The sequence below is a fragment of the Rhinoderma darwinii genome, chromosome 13 (genome assembly GCF_050947455.1).
Source record: "Rhinoderma darwinii isolate aRhiDar2 chromosome 13, aRhiDar2.hap1, whole genome shotgun sequence".
NCBI classification, from domain to species: domain Eukaryota; kingdom Metazoa; phylum Chordata; class Amphibia; order Anura; family Rhinodermatidae; genus Rhinoderma; species Rhinoderma darwinii.
The window spans coordinates 31,911,285-31,930,152 of NC_134699.1; the positions used below are offsets into that span (position 1 = coordinate 31,911,285).

At 42.9% G+C, this 18,868-nt stretch overlaps 1 protein-coding gene across 3 annotated transcripts in view; it reads left to right on the top strand.

The window, feature by feature from the left end:
* Nucleotides 1–449: 449 nt before the first annotated feature.
* Nucleotides 450–18,868, top strand: part of ACSS2 (acyl-CoA synthetase short chain family member 2) — a 35,712-nt gene continuing 17,293 nt past the window's right edge. Inside the window, exons 1-8 of one of the 3 annotated variants that reach the window (XM_075846067.1) lie at nucleotides 450–863; nucleotides 1,152–1,318; nucleotides 8,905–9,100; nucleotides 16,531–16,622; nucleotides 16,752–16,855; nucleotides 17,333–17,405; nucleotides 17,514–17,589; nucleotides 17,929–18,043. In XM_075846067.1, coding sequence (XP_075702182.1) covers nucleotides 1,207–1,318; nucleotides 8,905–9,100; nucleotides 16,531–16,622; nucleotides 16,752–16,855; nucleotides 17,333–17,405; nucleotides 17,514–17,589; nucleotides 17,929–18,043 — 768 coding nt within the window. In that variant the 5' untranslated portion in view covers nucleotides 450–863; nucleotides 1,152–1,206. Of the gene's footprint in view, nucleotides 1,319–8,904; nucleotides 9,101–16,530; nucleotides 16,623–16,751; nucleotides 16,856–17,332; nucleotides 17,406–17,513; nucleotides 17,590–17,928; nucleotides 18,044–18,868 lie in introns of all 3 variants that reach the window. The other 2 variants (XM_075846068.1, XM_075846069.1) reach the window with 2 other exon arrangements.

The following is an 18,868-nucleotide window of genomic DNA, read 5'->3' on the forward strand; positions in this document are numbered from 1 at the left end:
ACCCCTATATCACACTGTCCTCAGATCTGCTGACATATTCCCTTTTATAAGTCTATCACAATGGCCGAGATGTTTCATCCCTGGTGGAAAGAAAAAGTGGGCGCTGTTTTCATTTTTAGGAAGGTTTCTATAGACAATCACTCCACTTTTCCTTTGCACCAGTTTGGATCATTTCCCCCATCGGTTGTCACCCAGATAGCTAGAATTCTTGAGGACAACTCAATGACATTACTAATGATTATTGTTTATCTACGGTCCGTATCTTCTTTCTGCTGCCGATGCTTTGTCACACGCATGTCCTTCCTTATACTTTTATCGTTAAAATCTTCATTAACAACCACACCCATCTGTGACTGAGCAGTGAGCTCCATCTACACTAAGAAGAGCTGTGTGCTCCTCCAGACACCAGGGGGCGCCATAGAGCAGATCAGTACATTGCGGCCGCTTCTTTGTATGTCTTGCAGTCTCCTCCTCTGTAGGGTCACGCCTGGACATGAGGAAGACCTCCACCTCACACCGCCTGTGCACGGAGCTGCACGCACACTGACACCTCAGAGGACACGGTCACCCGCGGCAGCACCTTGAAGACTTCGCTCCTCCTCAGACTGCATTGCATTCAGCGAGTCCCTGTCACCTTCCTGTAGCCCGGGACTGAATGAAACTTCCTTTTCTCAGTACTTTCCTCTTGTGCGGGTCCTTGTGACTCTCTGTGGCGCTTCTTCCTTGCGCTGCACATGGCAAATATTGATATTTCAAGACAGATTTTTAGCTTTTTAAAGTATGAAGTATTTTTTCGGTAAAGATTGTGCTTTATGGCAAAGTAGAGAAAATCTGCAGCTTGTTGCATAGGAAGTTCAGTTCTGGTCAGTTTGTATCCTTGCCTTGCTTTTTCTGCATTGCTGTATTGCATATATGTAGTTGTAGTGTACTGTCACACTCCCTTTCTGTGCATTATTGGATTTGGTACTATTATCTTCTCTTATATTTAGATTTATTGCTCATTCTTGAACTTTTTTTTTTTTTTTCAATTGCATATGACAGGTTGAATATTTAAGAATTTGACACATTTCTAATTTGCATTATTTATATTTGACTATTTACATTTCATTTAAAGTGGGATTTTTTTAATTTTTTTTGTTCTCATTGGACAGAGCCCAATTTGTATATTTTTACCGTGTTAGTATTTGCAATTGCTACATAGCTGTCATGTCTACGCCTGATGTGTTCCCCCCTGCGCCAGAGTTCTCTGCCACCGCGCACGTCCCATCTTTTCAGAAATATCAGGAGATGTATGAGAAATCAGTGCGAGAACCCAGCGGTGAGTGATGTCTCATTTTACAGTATGATCTGCGTATGTTTTAGGGGATCTTGTGGGAATCCGTTATGACATGTCAAAGTCACATCGGTGAGAGTCTGACACCTGTCAAGAACTATGGCTCTGTCCCCTTTTTGAGGGGTGGTGATATGTGTGGTCACCTATTGAAATCAATAGAGGTCAGATTGACATGCCATAAAAGTAATTCCCCAGAAAATCAATTAGTTCTTATTAATGATTTACGTTGCGCCACAATATCGTGTTCCGTCTTATAATGCAATAAAAAACATTGGTAAGAACAAGTTTAAATACATTCACATGGTGGTAGGTGACAGCCCTGCCCATAGCCGCTTACAATCTGGGACTATCTTATGTACGTGAACAGCTCCTGTATACATAATTCATAGAGATGTAGTGGAGATGAGTTTGCAATTTAACTGTTCTGGGCGACTTGGTTTATGCACTATGCTAGCTGGTAAGGGCAACAGAGAGAACATAGGCATGTTATAGTTTGTTTTTTAGGTGAAAAAGACCATTAATCTGAGTTTTATATTGTACCCACTTCTTCTAAGGCCCCATGCACACGACCGTGCCCGTAATTAAAACCTGTAATTACGGGCACGGCCGGCCGCGGACAGCCGTCCCTTTTTTACGGGCTGTGCTGCCATTATAAAGTACGGGAGCGCGGTCCGTAAAATAAAAAAATAGGACATGTCCTATTTTTTGGGGAAAGTTTCTACGGCACGGATACCTTCCTGTAAATATATTAGAAGGTGTCTGTCGGCCATAGAAATGAATGGGTTCGTAATTATGGACTGTAGTTACAATCTGTAATTGCGGGCGATTTTTATGGTCGTGTGCATGGGGCCTTAAAGGATTATCTGGCCCTATTGATATTATGAGATCCTAGATGATTTCTAAACTACGGTGTATTGTTTCAGCCCGTAAAATTGCTTCTTGCTCTGACCAGCGGTTTCTAAGCAAGGTACCCTGAGATGCGGTCGGGACTACTCCAGAGGACCGCAGGAGCAACTGCTGTCACTTTAAGGCCACATGCACACGATGCGTAAGCGCAAAAGCGTACAGTACCAGCGAACGAAGTGAGGTTTCGAGTAATCTCATTTCGATGTTGAAGATTTTTTTTTTTTCATGTAAATTGACCTGCGGCGCGGATTTTAAATTCGCAGCATGTCCACCTATCTTGCGTTTCCGTCTCAATGCACCAAAATCTGCAGCAGATAATCCGCACCTGTTTGTGCATCAAAATGTAAAATCTGAATCTAAAAATGCATTAGAAAAAATGAATTATTAAAGGGCTTTTCCCATCAGAGACAATATGTCATAAGTGTCCGATAGGTGCGGGTCCCACCTCTGGGACCGGCACCTATACCTAGAACAGGGCCCCCTAAACCGCGTTCTACCTCTCTGTGTTGTGGATGATGCGTGTCGCTGATCTACGCTGTTTCTGAAAGTCCCATTGAACTGAATGGTAGTTACGGAAACGGCATAGCTCAGCGATAATTCACCGTAATTCATGGTTGGGAATCACACGCATCATCCACAACACATAGGGGTAGAACATGGTATAGGGGGCCCTGTTCTAGAGATTGGTGCGGGTCCCTGAGGTGGGACCTGCTACTGACATTTATGACATATCCTCTGGATATGTCAAATCTCTTTCATGGGAAAATTCCTTTAGGTGCTGATTTTATTTGCGATTTTGATATGGACTGTCCCACATCAAATTCCGGAATGTGTGCATGAAGCCTCAGGCTGGGTTCACACACACTATTTACGGACGTAATTCGGGCGTTTTAGCCCCGAATTACGTCCCAAAATGCAGCTCAAAAGCGTCGGCAAACATCTGCCCATTCATTTGAATGGGTCTTACGATGTTCTGTGCTGACGGTCATTTTTTTTACGCGCCGCTGTCAAAAGGCGGCGCGTAAAAAAGACGCCCGCGTCAAAGAAGTGCCTGTCACTTCTTCAGACGTAAATGGAGCCGTTTTCCATGGAAAAACCGCTCCAATTACGTCCGTAATGGACGCAGCGAAAGACGCCTGCAACATGCCATTACGTCTGAAATGCCACAAGGATTTTCATTTGGCATATTCTTCCCGGCAAATACGATAAACGTTTTCATAGAGTCCCACTACCCTGTTGTATGCCAAAGACCAGTGTGGATAAAGCCTTATACTAGTTCAGATGGCTTATTTTCGGCCGTTTTTTGGGCCATATAGGACGCCTCCAAACATTTGCCCATTGATTTCAAATGGAAAAACAGCGTTCTGTTCTGATGGTGTATTTTTCTGCGGCTGTTTTGAACAACGGCCGCTTAAAAAGAGCCTGCAAAAAAGAGCATGTTACTTCTGGAGCCGTTTTTGGAGCAGTTTTTCATTGACTGTAAATAAACAGCTCCAAAAACGGCCATAAAAAACGCCAAGTTGCTAAAAAAAAAGGCTGACAATCAGGAGCTGCTTTCCCTTGAAAATAGCTCCATATTTTCTGAAGTTTTTTTATTAAGCGTGTGAACATACCCTTAGAGAGACCATAGAACGTTTTTGATTTTTTTTTTTTTTTTTTTTGCTACTTGGGCTCATATCGATCCATCAGATCCCACCACTCCCATAGCCATGGTTCCTGATATTAATGTGTGGGAACTGAATGTTAGCAGTTAGTGGATTATAAAGATAAAGACTATGTTGATCAACGCAACAAAAAGTTTTATTGCAAATTTGGCAGCAACTATGGCCTTTTCTTAAAATTTAGGTGTGGCTAAGCATTTGCTATATTGCAAAATATGTATCCCTTTAGTACGCCAGTTATTTATACCAAAACAATTGTGTAGCCGACAGACCAGACAATTCATATAATGTTTCCTCCAGTTCAGGTTGTAACAAATGTACGTGTTGTAAGAAGTTTTCATAAATGTGTAATAGTTTCAAGGGCATCACAATTAAAACATTATCTAAATATTTTTGCATGAACCTCAGAATCTCAAGACTTTTGCCCCTTTTGAGAGGAGCGTTGTAAAACTTGTCTGTGTTTTATCTAGAAAAAACTGACTATTTTCCATCCAAATGTAATCCGTATGGTCAGAGTTCGTTTCGTTCGTCCATTTTTTATATCGGTAAGGCATTAAAAACCATTCGTTTTTCACGTCCGCCCCTGCTTTTTTTTCAGCGTCTCCTAGCAACCCATCTGTGGAAAACGAACCGTTTGCATAGCGTCCATGTGCTATCCAATTTATTTTTATGGAACCGTTGAGTTGTATGGGCTCGTCTTGCCCGAGATTTGCATCAAACTAGTGCATGCCGCGATCTTCTCTGCAGAAAATCGCGGCATGTGAATTGGCCCATTGACTTAAATTTGTCAGTGTTCAGCTGGTGTGCTGCCGGTTCTGCGCTAAAAGCACAGGGACATGAACAACGCTTATCTGAATAGGGCCTTAGACCAGGGCTTCACAGTGGCTTAAGATCACAATGTCGTGCTACTTCATCGCACCTAAGGGTATATTCACACGCTTATCCAAAAACGTCTGAAAATACGGAGCTGTTTTCAGAGAAAACAGCCTCTGATTTTCAGGCGTTTTTGAAGCGGAAAATGAAGCTTCTTTTAATTTGGAGCTTCTTTTGAGGCTTCTTTTCAGTGTTTTTTTGAGGCGTTTTTCATAGTCTTCAATGGAAAATCAGCTCCAAAAAACGCCTCAAGAACTTCTTTTTACGCAGCGTTTTTTTACACTCCGTTTTTTTAAAACGGGGGCATAAAAAGACGCCCTGTATGAACTAAATGCTGTTCTTCCCATTGATTTCACTGGGCAGATGTTTGTAGGCGTTCAGCTTATGTTTTTTTTAGCCGTTTTTTGAGGCATAAACGCCCCAAAATACGCCTGAAAACACTGCGTGTGAACATACCCTAAGGCTGGGTTCACAGTTTTTTTTTTTCCAGGCGGAAATTCTGACTCAAAATTCCGTTTGGAAGTTTGAGGCAGATTTTCCTCTCCCCTGCACGCCGATTTTCGCTGAGTTTTTCGCTCGCGGCCATTGAGCGCCGCGGGCATAAAACTCTGTGAATTACTCTTTCTCTGCCTCCTATTGATGTCAATGGGAGGTCAGCGGCATAAACGCCCGAAGATAGGGCATGTCCCTTTCTCCCGCGAGACGGTTTTACCGCTCGCGGGAAAAAGACGCCTCCGCCTCCCATTGAATTCAATGGGAGGCATTTTCGGGCCGTTTTTGACGAGTTTTGCAACGCGGTTTCCGCATGAAAAAAATCGGCAAAAACTCTGTGTGAACCCAGCCTAATAGTAGTGACCAAGACCTTACAGTTGGCAGAAATCCAAACCTGCATGAGTTTAGGTGCAATATTGACACTAATGTCATAGTTTCCAACATTTTCTTGGAAAAAAATGTCCAACATGATGAGAATACAGTCTGTTACTTTACAAGGCTTCAATCCAAATATGAAATTATTAAATCGTAGCAGTGAGCATAGATCCTAAATACACAGAGCTTTTACATAGGTTGCGGCCTGAAAAGGGTTAAACGGAGGAGCGGGGCTGTATATTACAGCCGTTGCCCCGCTCCTGATCGCACTGGCACAGTAACAATGCCCGTTTTTTTTTAAAGGGGCATGTTTAGAAAGCTTTTCTCCAGCTGTATAAGCACATAGTGTTGGTTTAGTGTCTGAAAATCTAGTGACAGATTCCTCTATGTAAGGCTGTGTTCACATCTGCGTTAACGAAAGACCGAAGCCGCCAGTTCCATTGCCTGACGAAAGCCATTGACGTTAATGGGCGCAGTCGTGTTTCTAACGCAGATGTGAACAAGTCCTAACAAACCATTATCTCTCTCCAGAACGGTTTGACAGTACCTTGAAGATTAGTTGTCACCAGTAGTCGGTATGGCTTTATGCTTCTTCTTTTCCTTTGTGACAAATCTGAGCCGTGAATCCTAGCAGTATTGGCATACGTCCGTTCTAACATCTCAACATAATAAATGGCTCTGCATGTACCAATTGCAGTCTTTGAATGAATCGCCTTTCACTTGGTAGTGAGATAAATGACAACATTCATTGAAGAGAAAGTTACTAGAAATATATGCAGCCATTATACATACAAATTCCCTGATAGTTTACAAATTGTAGTTTTTCAGCCCTATCCTAGTCCAATGACAAGTTTTTTCAAAAAAACTCAACATAAGGCCTAAGGGTTAATCCTCAGTCACATGGATCTGCCTTGAATATACCTGTTATTTTATTCCTCTCGTCTGCTATAGGACCACGCTCTCCCTCCATGTGGTTTGGATTTTACATGGAGGCACACCGGTTTTAACTCCGATTCATGTGGAATCCGCATGCTGTATTATGGAGGGATTCTTCATTAGAACCCTGGTTGAGGATCACTGATAGAAATGTTTCTTTAAGGCCTGGTTCACATTGAGTTTTCACCTTACGTTTAGCATGTACGTCAGGCAAGCTCCCGGCGTACACGCTAAACATGTCATTAGGGCTCCGTTAGATTAACGGAGGCCAAAAGCGTGTCATTTGGGCCTTCGTTTTTTTTTTAGAGGATGGAATAACGTAGTAGATTAAGCTATTCCTGCCCACGTGATCCCGCTAAACAAAAAGCATATTGCACTGTATGTCTTTTTTTTTTTTTTAACATGGGAGCCTATGTGCGACGGATGCCACTTTGTGGGATCTGTCAGAGGTATACGTTAAACGTATACCTTTTGGAACTTCCGCAGGGCCATTGTCCCCGGGAAGAGCATCAAGTAGTGCTAGTCTGGGGTTTACGGCCCTGGGGAAGTTCCTGAGGTCACTGTCCGTTGTTGCCGACGCTCTGTCTTCGGATTACGGCATCTTAAAAATGTCACTGTACATATATGGACAGAAACGTCAGGGGCTTCCCTGGGAGCAGAATCCCTGGCCAGAGAGCTACTGATGCTCTGGCCGGGGAATCCTGTATCTTAAAGAGGCTCTGTCACCAGATTTTGCAACCCCTATCTCCTATTGCAGCAGATCGGCGCTGCAATGTAGATAAGAGTAACAAGTTTTTGTTTTTGTTTTTTTTTTAAAACGAGCATTTTTGGCCAAGTTATGACCATTTTTATATTTATGTAAATGAGGCTTTCTAAAGTACAACTGGGCGTGTATTGTGTTCGTTACATCGGGGCGTTTTTTACTTCTTTTACTAGCTGGGCGTTGTGTATAGAAGTATCATCCACTTCTATTCACAACGCCCAGCTTCTGGCAGTGCACAGACACAGCGTGTTCTCGAGAGATCACGCTGTGACGTCACTCACTTCCTGCCCCAGGTCCTGCATCGTGTCGGACCAGCGAGGACACATCGGCACAACGCCCAGCTTCTGGCAGTGCACAGACACAGCGTGTTCTCGAGAGATCACGCTGTGACGTCACTCACTTCCTGCCCCAGGTCCTGCATCGTGTCAGACCAGCGAGGACACATCGGCACCAGAGGATACAGTTGATTCTGCAGCAGCATCGGTGTTTGCAGGTAAGTCGATGTAGCTACTTACCTGATGCTGCTGCAGAATCAACTGTAACCTCTGGTGCCGATGTGTCCTCGCTCGTCCGACACGATGCAGGACCTGGGGCAGGAAGTGAGTGACGTCACAGCGTGATCTCTCGAGAACACGCTGTGTCTGTGCACTGCCAGAAGCTGGGCGTTGTGAAGAGATTTGGATGATACTTCTATATACAACGCCCAGCTAGTAAAAGAAGTAAAAACGCCCAGATGTAACGAACACAATACACGCCCAGTTGTACTTTAACTTTAAACACGCCCAGTTGTACGTTAGAAAGGCTCATTTACATAAATATAAAAAGGGTCATAACTTGGCCAAAAATGCTCGTTTTAAAAAAAAAACAAAACACGTTACTCTTATCTACATTGCAGCGCCGATCTGCTGCAATAGGAGATAGGGGTTGCAAAATCTGGTGACAGAGCCTCTTTAAAGCTCCTAACGTCACTGGACAGTGACGCCAGGGCTGCTTCGGGCACAGCGCTTCAAGTAGAGCTCTGCCTGGGGAGTTCGGCTGGTATGTCCCACTGTATGTATATGCAGTGGGATATGTCGCTACTTTCCGTCGAAGGTATACAGCTGTAAAAAAATGTTGTGTACCAGGCCTAAGTATTAAAAGCTGCAGATATGTGATAAAGTAGTAATCATGGGGGCAATTAATTCACCTGTCAGTAATACCATTAAAGAACACACCAAAGTCAGCCCACGGTCAACCCACTGTCTGTAGTTTAGCAAGAACACACTGCAGGATTAAATAACACAGGGTTTGTTTAAAGTCTGTCACCATGGAGACACATATGTCTGTATTGGAGATGTATACACAAAGGTAGTTTATTTCTAAATATTGCAATGTTGCTTTATTTTGTATCTTAGATGCATTGGAGCAATAGAAAAGAATTGGTTGCAAAAGTGCACATAGTCTTTAAAGTTTCAATGCTAAATATAAACGATAAATGCAGAGTTCTTTTTGGTTCACACTCTTCTGCTATTCTTAATCTTTATTGTATCTATTCCACAACTTGTTGTTTTTTTTTTTTTTTTCAGAGTTCTGGGGGGAAATTGCAAATGATTTCTACTGGAGATTGCCTCCTACTCAGCCATTTTTGAAATACAACTTTGATGTAACTAAGGGGAAAATCTATATTGAATGGATGAAAGGAGCTGTCACCAATATATGTTACAACGTCCTTGATAGAAATGTCCAAGAGAAGAATTTGGGGGACAAAGTAGCATTCTATTGGTAAGTTATTTTTTTGTCGAATGAGGGTTTTATACATCGCCTGCAATTACTTGTAATTAATTTCAATAGTATTAATGAAAATATGTTAAAGAAGATGTATTATTAAGACAACCCCTGTCCATATACTCTCTTAGGACATAAGGACATCATAGAAGGGTGTTCCCCGCTCGAGACCTCCTTTTGTGAGCCAAAGTGAAAAGCTGCTAAGTAATCGTTGCTCCCGCTTTAGTGGACTCACATGGTTGTTCATCTATGGCCAGATGATACTGATCCCTGGGGAATTCCAGGTGTCAGACCCAGGGCGCTACTGAGTCTGCCATTAGATTTACTGTCAAGTGTGGGCATCTGAGTTGAAACAGCCCACTTACCTCACCAAAGCATTCAAAGGGCTCATCGCCTCAAACAATAGGTCAGGTAGGAAAGCTGAGAACCCTCTAGACATTGATAATTTGATGCGTGCAGTCAGCCTATACTCTCCATTGACATGACAAATAGTTTGGGTTAGTGGAAAAAGAGTGCCCTTGGTTCAATTCAGTGGGTGCAACTGACAGATGAATTTTATTTACACGTTTCATCTCCAGGGACAACCTAGTAAGCTTTTACTCTAAAATTGTGTTTTCACACGTAGCACGATTTTTCCTGGAAAGGCACAATTTAACACTGTTATTTCCAGTACATTTGGTTTTAGGCTTTGTGTTTATCATGTTTGCAGAATTTTTCCTTTGCTGTCAATATAAAACATATCTAAACTGTGCAAAAAAAGGTCAGATTACTGGCACCTACAAATTCGTAATAATTTCAGCGTCTCGCTCGTACCTTTTGGCTAACCGTAACCAAGATGTCAAAAGTTTTAGTTGTGTTTTTGTTTTTTTTTTTTATCGTTTTGTTTTACCATCCCTTAACGGGTTGTCGGGATTCAGCAGTAAATGTTATTTGTATAATGAAAAGTTCTAAAAAAAAATTTCTTCTAGAATATCTGTATCCATTCTTAAAGTTTTTTAAGATCTCTAATTGCAGTCATTCAGTAGGAACTTTCATTATTTTCTTCCATGGGATAAAAATCTTTCTCAGACAAAAAAGCTTTGAAAAGGTTCTTTTACACTGGCCAGTGATTGGGCAAACGAGCATTCATATGGACGCTCGTTCCCTGTGTAAACCGGGGAACAGCCAACAAATGAGCAAATCTACTGATCTGTTCGTTTATGCGGCCAATAAAATGGTCACTAGTCGGAAAGCAGGGAGATGTGCTGCCGACACTATTAAATGTATGGAAACTAACGATCGCTCATCCCCGTACGTAACCGACCATTGCTCCTTGTGACCGGCACTCGTTTTCACGGCCCAAATCAGGCCCTGTAAAAGGACCTTCAGTCCCTGTCAAAGATCTTTTTGTGAACTCCCTCCATAATGCTTTCCTTGCATGGTCACCCAACCCATACCTCTCAACCATTCCGGACAGAGTCCCACTGTCCTGGGAGGCCGGTGGTATGTCTCGGTGTCAACTATGTCTGCATCCTCAGGATAGAGATACAGTTGAATCTAAAGCTGAAACAAGTAAAAAGTCAGCTCTCTGTTTCAGCATTCAACTATGGAGTCCCCGGTCAGAGCAACGCAAGCTCTCTCTGGCCGGGGACTCCTGGCTTGGGATAGCCCTTGATGTCATTTGCATATATGGACCATGATGTCAGTGGTTCCTCCAGGAGCAGAATCCCTGGTCAGAGCGTTGGCGACACTCTGGCCAGGGATTCCGGCGTCTTAAAGCCCTTAACATCACTGTCCATATATGGACAGTGACGTCAGGGGCTCCTCCTGGAGCAGAATACCCGGCCAGAGCGTGTCACTATTCATATATGGGCAGTAACGTCCGAGGCTACTCCTGGAGTGAAATCCCTAGTGTTGCAGACGCTCTGGTTGGGGATTCTGCTCCTAGAGGGAGCTCCAATGGTGCTATCTACATGGGCATTGTGGCACTATCTACAGTGGGCATTGTGGCACTATAGTAGTAGTATGTGGGCACTGGCACCATCTATTTGGGCACTTTCTATAGTGGGCACTACTGTGGCACAATCTACAGGGTCATTGCGGCACTATAGGGCATTATACTGTATGGTGGCAGCTAAGGGCATTATACGGTGTGGGGCAGCTAAGGGGGGCATTATACGGTGTGGGGCAGCTAAGGGGGGCATTATACGGTGTGGGGCAGCTAAGGGGGGCATTATACGGTGTGGGGCAGCTAAGGGGGGCATTATACGGTGTGGGGCAGCTAAGGGGGGCATTATACGGTGTGGGGCAGCTAAGGGGGGCATTATACGGTGTGGGGCAGCTAAGGGGGGCATTATACGGTGTGGGGCAGCTAAGGGGGGCATTATACGGTGTGGGGCAGCTAAGGGGGGCATTATACGGTGTGGGGCAGCTAAGGGGGGCATTATACGGTGTGGGGCAGCTAAGGGGGGCATTATACGGTGTGGGGCAGCTAAGGGGGGCATTATACGGTGTGGGGCAGCTAAGGGGGGCATTATACGGTGTGGGGCAGCTAAGGGGGGCATTATACGGTGTGGGGCAGCTAAGGGGGGCATTATACGGTGTGGGGCAGCTAAGGGGGGCATTATACGGTGTGGGGCAGCTAAGGGGGGCATTATACGGTGTGGGGCAGCTAAGGGGGGCATTATACTGTGTGGGGCAGCTAAGGGGGGCATTATACTGTGTGGGGCAGCTAAGGGGGGCATTATACTGTGTGGGGCAGCTAAGGGGGGCATTATACTGTGTGGGGCAGCTAAGGGGGGCATTATACTGTGTGGGGCAGCTAAGGGGGGCATTATACTGTGTGGGGCAGCTAAGGGGGGCATTATACTGTGTGGGGCAGCTAAGGGGGGCATTATACTGTGTGGGGCAGCTAAGGGGGGCATTCTGTGTGGGGCAGCTAAGGGGGGCATTATACTGTGTGGGGGCTTCTGTGCGGGCATTATACTGTATGGGGGCATCTCTGTGGGCATTATACTTTATAGAAGCTTCTGTGTGGAGAAGGTATGGGGGCATTCTACTGAATGGGGCAGCTATGGGGCATTCTACTTTATGGGGGAATTTGTGGGCATTATACTGTAAGGGGGCGTCTGTGTTTGCTTTACACTGTATGGGTGCATCTATGGGGCTTTATACCGAATGGGGGCATCTGTGTTGGCTTTAGGCCCCATTTCAATTGTCTATGGACACCTTCCCCTTTATTTACGGGGAGGTGTCCAGGCTGTAGAAGTGTACCGCAAAAAACATGTCCTATCTTCTGCTTTTTATGGTCCGTGCTACCATACTTTGTACGGGAGAACGGGCCGAAAATGCGGACGGCTGACCCCGGACGGCTGGGCCCACAGCTGTGGGCATGAGGCCTTATACTGTATGGGTGCATCTATGGGGCATTTAACTGCGTGGGGGCATGATAAGAGCATGATTCTATGTGGGCTGAACCAGGTGGGGATTTGGCGGGGTTTGAGGTGTGAATTAAAAGGAAAAAAAATTTGCCTCTTTGCAATACTTGAAGTTGGGAGGTATGCCCAACCTGCTCTACGGTAGAGTTGTTTTCTGTTCATCATTGTCGGACAAATGGGCAAATGAAATTCTCTGATTCAATGTTACACAATAAATCATGAACAAACCTAAGCAGGAGAATCCTTTTTATAGGTCCTGTCCTGCTAGAATTTAATCTACTGGCCAGATACAGTATGTCCGTCCTCCTAATAGGTTCAGCTGTTGTGGCAATTTATCATTTTATCAAATTCCATCAAGAATCCATTTGTCAGATAGTGACACCGAGCTTTCATTTAACAAGCACCCGGCTGTAACGGCCCTCTGTAATATCTCATCATAAATTGCATATTGGGAAAGATAGCAGCATTTTAATGAACCTGGCATAACCAAATTGGACTCCCCTTGAATTGTTACATTCTATAATTAACAAATTATAGGCCGTACAAATAGCTCATTGGCTTAATTTATGTTTCTACCCGACATCTGTTCATTGACTATTGCAGAAATGACTGTTTTCCTAGTATGCCACAGACCGAGATTACATACGTGCCGCTAGAAGGTTTTACAAAATAAAATGCAGTCAAATTCCTTTTATTGGGACCCGAGAGTTGTTTTATTATCAAATATTCTGGATTATCAGATGGTTATAGAAAAGTAGATAAAATGTACTTGGTATGATAGAGAACCAGCAGGAAAACCTAAATGAAATGCAAAGTTTTCGCTTTAATCAGAGGAGTTTTTTTTAAATCTATATCCATGAGCTCTGATCTCGATATGTTCTTTTGGTTTAAGGGGCGCAGTAAAGTTTTCACGTGTTTTAAAGGGATGCTGGATAATATTGTTTCTTAAAGGTTCACTGTTAGTAGTATATGTCTAGAGTTCGGACATGGTGGAGGTTCGGGTCTGGCTGAGACCCCCACCATTTGTTCGAATGATGGGGGCTGAGTGTTGTGCCCTTCATCTCTGGTCATCTTTAAGTGTGGTATGTTAGTGACTGGAATATACACGGAAGCCTGGTTTCCCTATTGTTTTTATTTTCATGATAGCCTGATGCTATAAAAAGAAATGACAAAAAAAAAAGCTCTAGTCAGGACCACAAAAAACTGTACAGCTTTTATATGTGAAAACACCTAGTGGTATTTATAGTATATTGTATCGTCTGACAAGTGCAGTCCTGACCTTTTGAGCCAGAACAAGAAAAAATCAGTTATGACCTGTTTGTCTAAAGCTTGTCCTGTTGGAAAAAGTATACGTATGTTTACAATACATAGATATGTACTGAAAGCATACAGAGATTGATGGGGCTGTTATGTTTTGTATCATTATCTTTGTTTTTTTACCTTTTTTTTTTATATTTTCTTTTTCTACTTTCCCCATGTTCTTATAAAAATAAACTATATTTATACTTTTATAATGCCTTTAAAGTCTATGTACACCTTTTTGAAAGTTTTTTTTTTTTTTTTTAAACATTTTTACATTTACTTAAATTTATTTTTTTACTTTTTACGTTACACTATATATTACAGGAAGCTGTATCGCTCAGTCCCAGCCGATTTGATAGAACAATACAGCTTCGATCTATACAGGGCACATAGAAGCTGTATAGTAAAAACCATTTTTAATAAAAGTAAATTTAAAAGTTGTTTAAAAACACACAAAATGATATATATTTTTTTATATATATATTCTTTTAAATTCCTTTCAAAGGTGTACATAAGCCTTTAAGTTCCCAGCTGCTGTACATGTAAGATACGGAGGGCTTTAAATACATAACATGTGTACACACATTTAAAACAAGCAAGTATAATAAACACAGGCTTACAGAGTGACAAACTGGTACAGAAGGAGAGAAGAAGCAGATTAGAGTTGTAGTGGCGACAAGGTTATTACAGGTTGTAAGTTTTTCTGAAGAGGTGGGTTCTCCAGTTGCTTTTGAACATTTGAAGAATGGGAGAGGAGTCTGATATGCTGGGGTAGTGAGTTCCATGATGTATAGTGGAGACTAGTGAAGAAGGTCTTGGGAGGACAAGAGGCTGTGTGGGTAGGTATCATGGGGTGGAAGTGACAGGTTATGGACAGCCTTATATGTCATTGTAAGTATGTGGGATAAATGTACACCTGGTCGATGAGTATCCTGTGAACTCAAGCTGGGGGGAAGGCAGTAGAGGGACGAGGGAGGAGTTGGATTATTTGGGCAGAGGAGTTCAGAATGGATTGGAGGGGTGCAAGATAGAAGGATGTTACAGAGATCAAGACAAGCCATATGGTTAAGGGCCAGTTCACATCATCGTTGGCTTTCCATTCAGGCGTTCCGTCTGAGGTTTCTGTCGTGGAACCCCGCAATGGAAAGTCAAACTGAAACCACAGCTTCCATTTGCATCACCATTGATATCAATGGAGGCGGAAACGTTGCTAATGGTTTCAGTTTGTCACCGTTCCGGCAAGTTTCCGTTTTTTTCGACCCAATCAGTAGCGCAGTCGATTAGCAGTGGTTCTGTCACCATTGATATCAATGGTGATGCAAACAGAAGCTGTAGTTTCCGTTTGACTTTCCGTTGTGGGGTTCCACGACGGAAACCTACGACGGAACCCCTGAACGGAAAGCCAACGCTGATGTGAACAGGCCCTAACTTGTGTGTATTTACAAAATCGGTGTCTGACTGGTACCTTGGACCATCCAGAAGAAAAGATACTGAGTGCCCACCCTCCTCCTATACAGAATACTTGGATTTCCACTTTTAATTGCATCATAAACTTTTGCTGTTATTGCATTGTTAGGAATATCTGGTTATCTTATTAATAAAAGAGACACTAACAGCAAGTGATTAACTCCAAAGTTGGTTTCAAATATAGTCTCCTTCTGCAGGTCCTGTTGTAGTAGGGCCCCACTGTTTTGTCAGAACTTAGGCCCACTGCAGGTTCCTCTGGTACACTGGTGGGTCACTCCAACTCTCTACAAAAATACAAACCTGGGTTTTATTGCAACAGTAGTACTATCTTTTGCAAATATATTGCAGTTCTCTATGAAGCGACTGCAAGGTTGCATTAAATATCCTGTCCTAAGCCATGTTGTGATTTGACTTGTTATAGGTAGAAGATTGTGGTTCTTCTGGTCTGCAAATTCGACATTGAAGAGGACCTGTCCACTCTCCTGACATGTCTATTTTAGTAAATACCTGCATTCCCTGTGAAATTTAAAAAAAAATTGGAAGAATCTTTTTTTTTTTTTTTCTTTTTAAGAGCACTGCACTGTTAGGCCGGGTTCACACGACCGTGTTACGTCCATATTGGACGGAACGTATTTCGGCTGGAAGTCCCGGACCGAACACAGTGCAGGGAGCCGGGCTCCTAGCATCATAGTTATGTACGATGCTAGGAGTCCCTGCCTCTCCGTGCAACTACTGTCCCGTACTGAAAACATGATTACAGTATGGGACAGTTGTCCTGCAGCGAGGCAGGGACTCCTAGCATCATACTTTTGGGACTCCTAGCATCGTACATAACTATGATGCTAGGAGCCCGGCTCCCTGCACTGTGTTCGGTCCGGGGACTTCCGGCCGAAATACGTTCCGTCCTTTACGGACGTATCCTGGTAGTGTGAACCCAGCCTTACATGCCTCTATCATTCCTCCTGGAAATCTATGAATAAATTAACAACTGGGTGTTACTTGTCAAATGGGCATATGTTCTTATACAGTCTTACACTATCACTGATTGGACATTGTCAGCCTGTGAAGGGGCACACCCCCAACTGGTAACACCCTGTTGTCAATTTATTCATACATTAGTAGGAAGAAAAACAATGGAACGGCACAATTCAGAAAAAATGCTCGGGGTCCTCTGTAAATAAATGTATACTTCCTTTTGTTTATTCTTTAAATAGAAGCTTTCTGTCTTTAATTTTCTTCAAGGGAAGGGAATGAACCAGATGACTTTACCTCTATCACTTACGCAGAACTCCTGAAGAAGGTGTGTCAGTTTGCGAACGTCTTACGTGACCAAGGTATTCAACTAGTTTTGACATTTGTCATTCAGCCAAAGATGCTTAATTTAATATTTTGTCAATGTAATAAAGTTTGGAATTAAAACATGGCCTCTTATCATCATCTCTCAACTAACCATGTTTCCTCAGGTGTTAAAAAAGGAGACCGTGTGTCCATTTATATGCCCATGGTGATAGAGCTTGTAGTAGCAATGCTGGCATGTGCTCGAATTGGAGCTATTCACTCCATAGTGGTAAGTTAATGTTTGGCAAATGCTTTTTGTAGAATTTACAATTGTGGGGAGTGATCTGGTATAAGGAGCTTCATTGACATTAAATATACAGCTTATGCAGAGTTGTAATACTTATGTGCACAAGGTGTTATAGTGAATTGAACATCTATACCGCGGTAATGAACCAGTTTGCTATGGTGTCGCCAATTGGAGAATGGTGGCATATTCTAGCAATGTGCCACCAATGTCTATGCTGAGACAACCCCTTTAAGCAGCTACTTCTCGGCTTCCAGCTTTTCTCATCCCAGAGAAAAACTAGATGAGCTGAAAAATAAAAAACATGACTAATGCTCCATTTCCCACGGAGTGAATGGTTGGTGGGTTTTGTCAGCCCTCGTACACCTCAGATTGTCAGCAGATGAACTTGACAGCGTCTGCTGACAAAAAATAAATTATTACGCATGAACCGCTTTCTAATAGGTAAGGATTTTATTCCAGTTTGCAGGGTTTTCTGCTGAGTCTCTGTGTGAGAGGATCTTGGATTCTGACTGCTCCCTCCTTATTACAGCAGGTAGGGATGGTTCTTAAATGCTGGAACGTACCGTAGGACATCATGCTTTTATAAAACGGCACATTTTCTGTATTTTTCTTGATATAACGGTTCTGACTTTCTTTACAGATGGCTTTTTTCGTGGGGATAAGTTGATTAACCTGAAGCTGATTGCAGATGAGGCACTGAAGAAGTGTGCAGAGAAGTAAGTGGCGCAAAATAAAGCCGGTAGAAATCAATGAATATATCTGCCTTCCATTGAATTGAAATAATCAAATTCCCTTTTGCCCTTCTATATCATTAGAAGGGTTGCCTCACAACAAGAACAACAACAACCCCTTACCCTGTTCCCTATTAAGGCATTGTGCCGTCCTGCATATTTTGGGGTGCTATAAACTGAAAGACCCCAAGCTTGAACAGTCCTTGTATTTTGGTCCTTACGTGCTAGTGGGGAGAGAAAAAGTTTGTTTCAGTTTTAGATACAATATTTAACACGAGATTGACATCTCAAAGACTTTTATATGTGACTGGTGCCTCTTTGTAGGAACCATCCCCTCAGAAAGTGCATTGTGCTGAAACATTTGGCGAGAGATGACGTTGTCTGTGATGGAACAAGCCAGTCATCGCCTCCGTGCAAGAGACTTTGCCAAAATGTGCAGGTAAACCCATAGAGATTGTGCCAATATCCCAGTGTGCATTTTAATAGACTGTGTGAAGCATGTTCCTTGGGAAGGACTTTCAAGGTACCCGGCTAATGCAGGAATAATGGCAAACCTTGATTAGGGGGTGCCGTGGATGAGAGGTGGAACACAATTGAAAGGATGGGTTTACACATCATAGTGACGTTTTTTGCTTTGATTTTTGTGAAATAGTTGTGGGTCCGGCCTTGGAAAGCTGCAGCCAGCCATACAAAGTAATAAAATATAGTCTTGTATACTGGCCATTCCAAAGAATTGCCTCTATTTACTACATGTATAGTCTGGGTCCACCAGAGTGGGAGCTGCTGTTTGTTAGCAGTTGTCTGCTTTGGCTAATTGAAAGTAGCCCCGATTGATGGTCCTGTTATTTGACAAGAATGTGACAGACTTTATACACAATATATACAATAAGCATTTGCACTTATTAAAAATAAAAATATATCCTGATCTGCTAACAATATCACTACCAGTTAGGACAGTCGGATATATTCAATTTGCAGCGCTAAATGTGAAGTACCAAATGAGTGTATTCCATCTTTCGGTGCACGCTATGCCTGTAGCGTAATATCCTACAATTGCATTATATACTTTTACATGTATAAAATTTTGTTTTTAGGTCTGAATGTATTATTCATAGGTCTTTTAATCCGATAAAGCTCACACTGCATACAATTGCTAGGATCAAGACCTGCAAGGGAAAAGCTCCCTGCTACGAGTTTCCAGTGGGTCAATAATCACAATAGTTAAATCAGGTTATTTGGCAAGGGTCCTTTTACAAGGCCGATA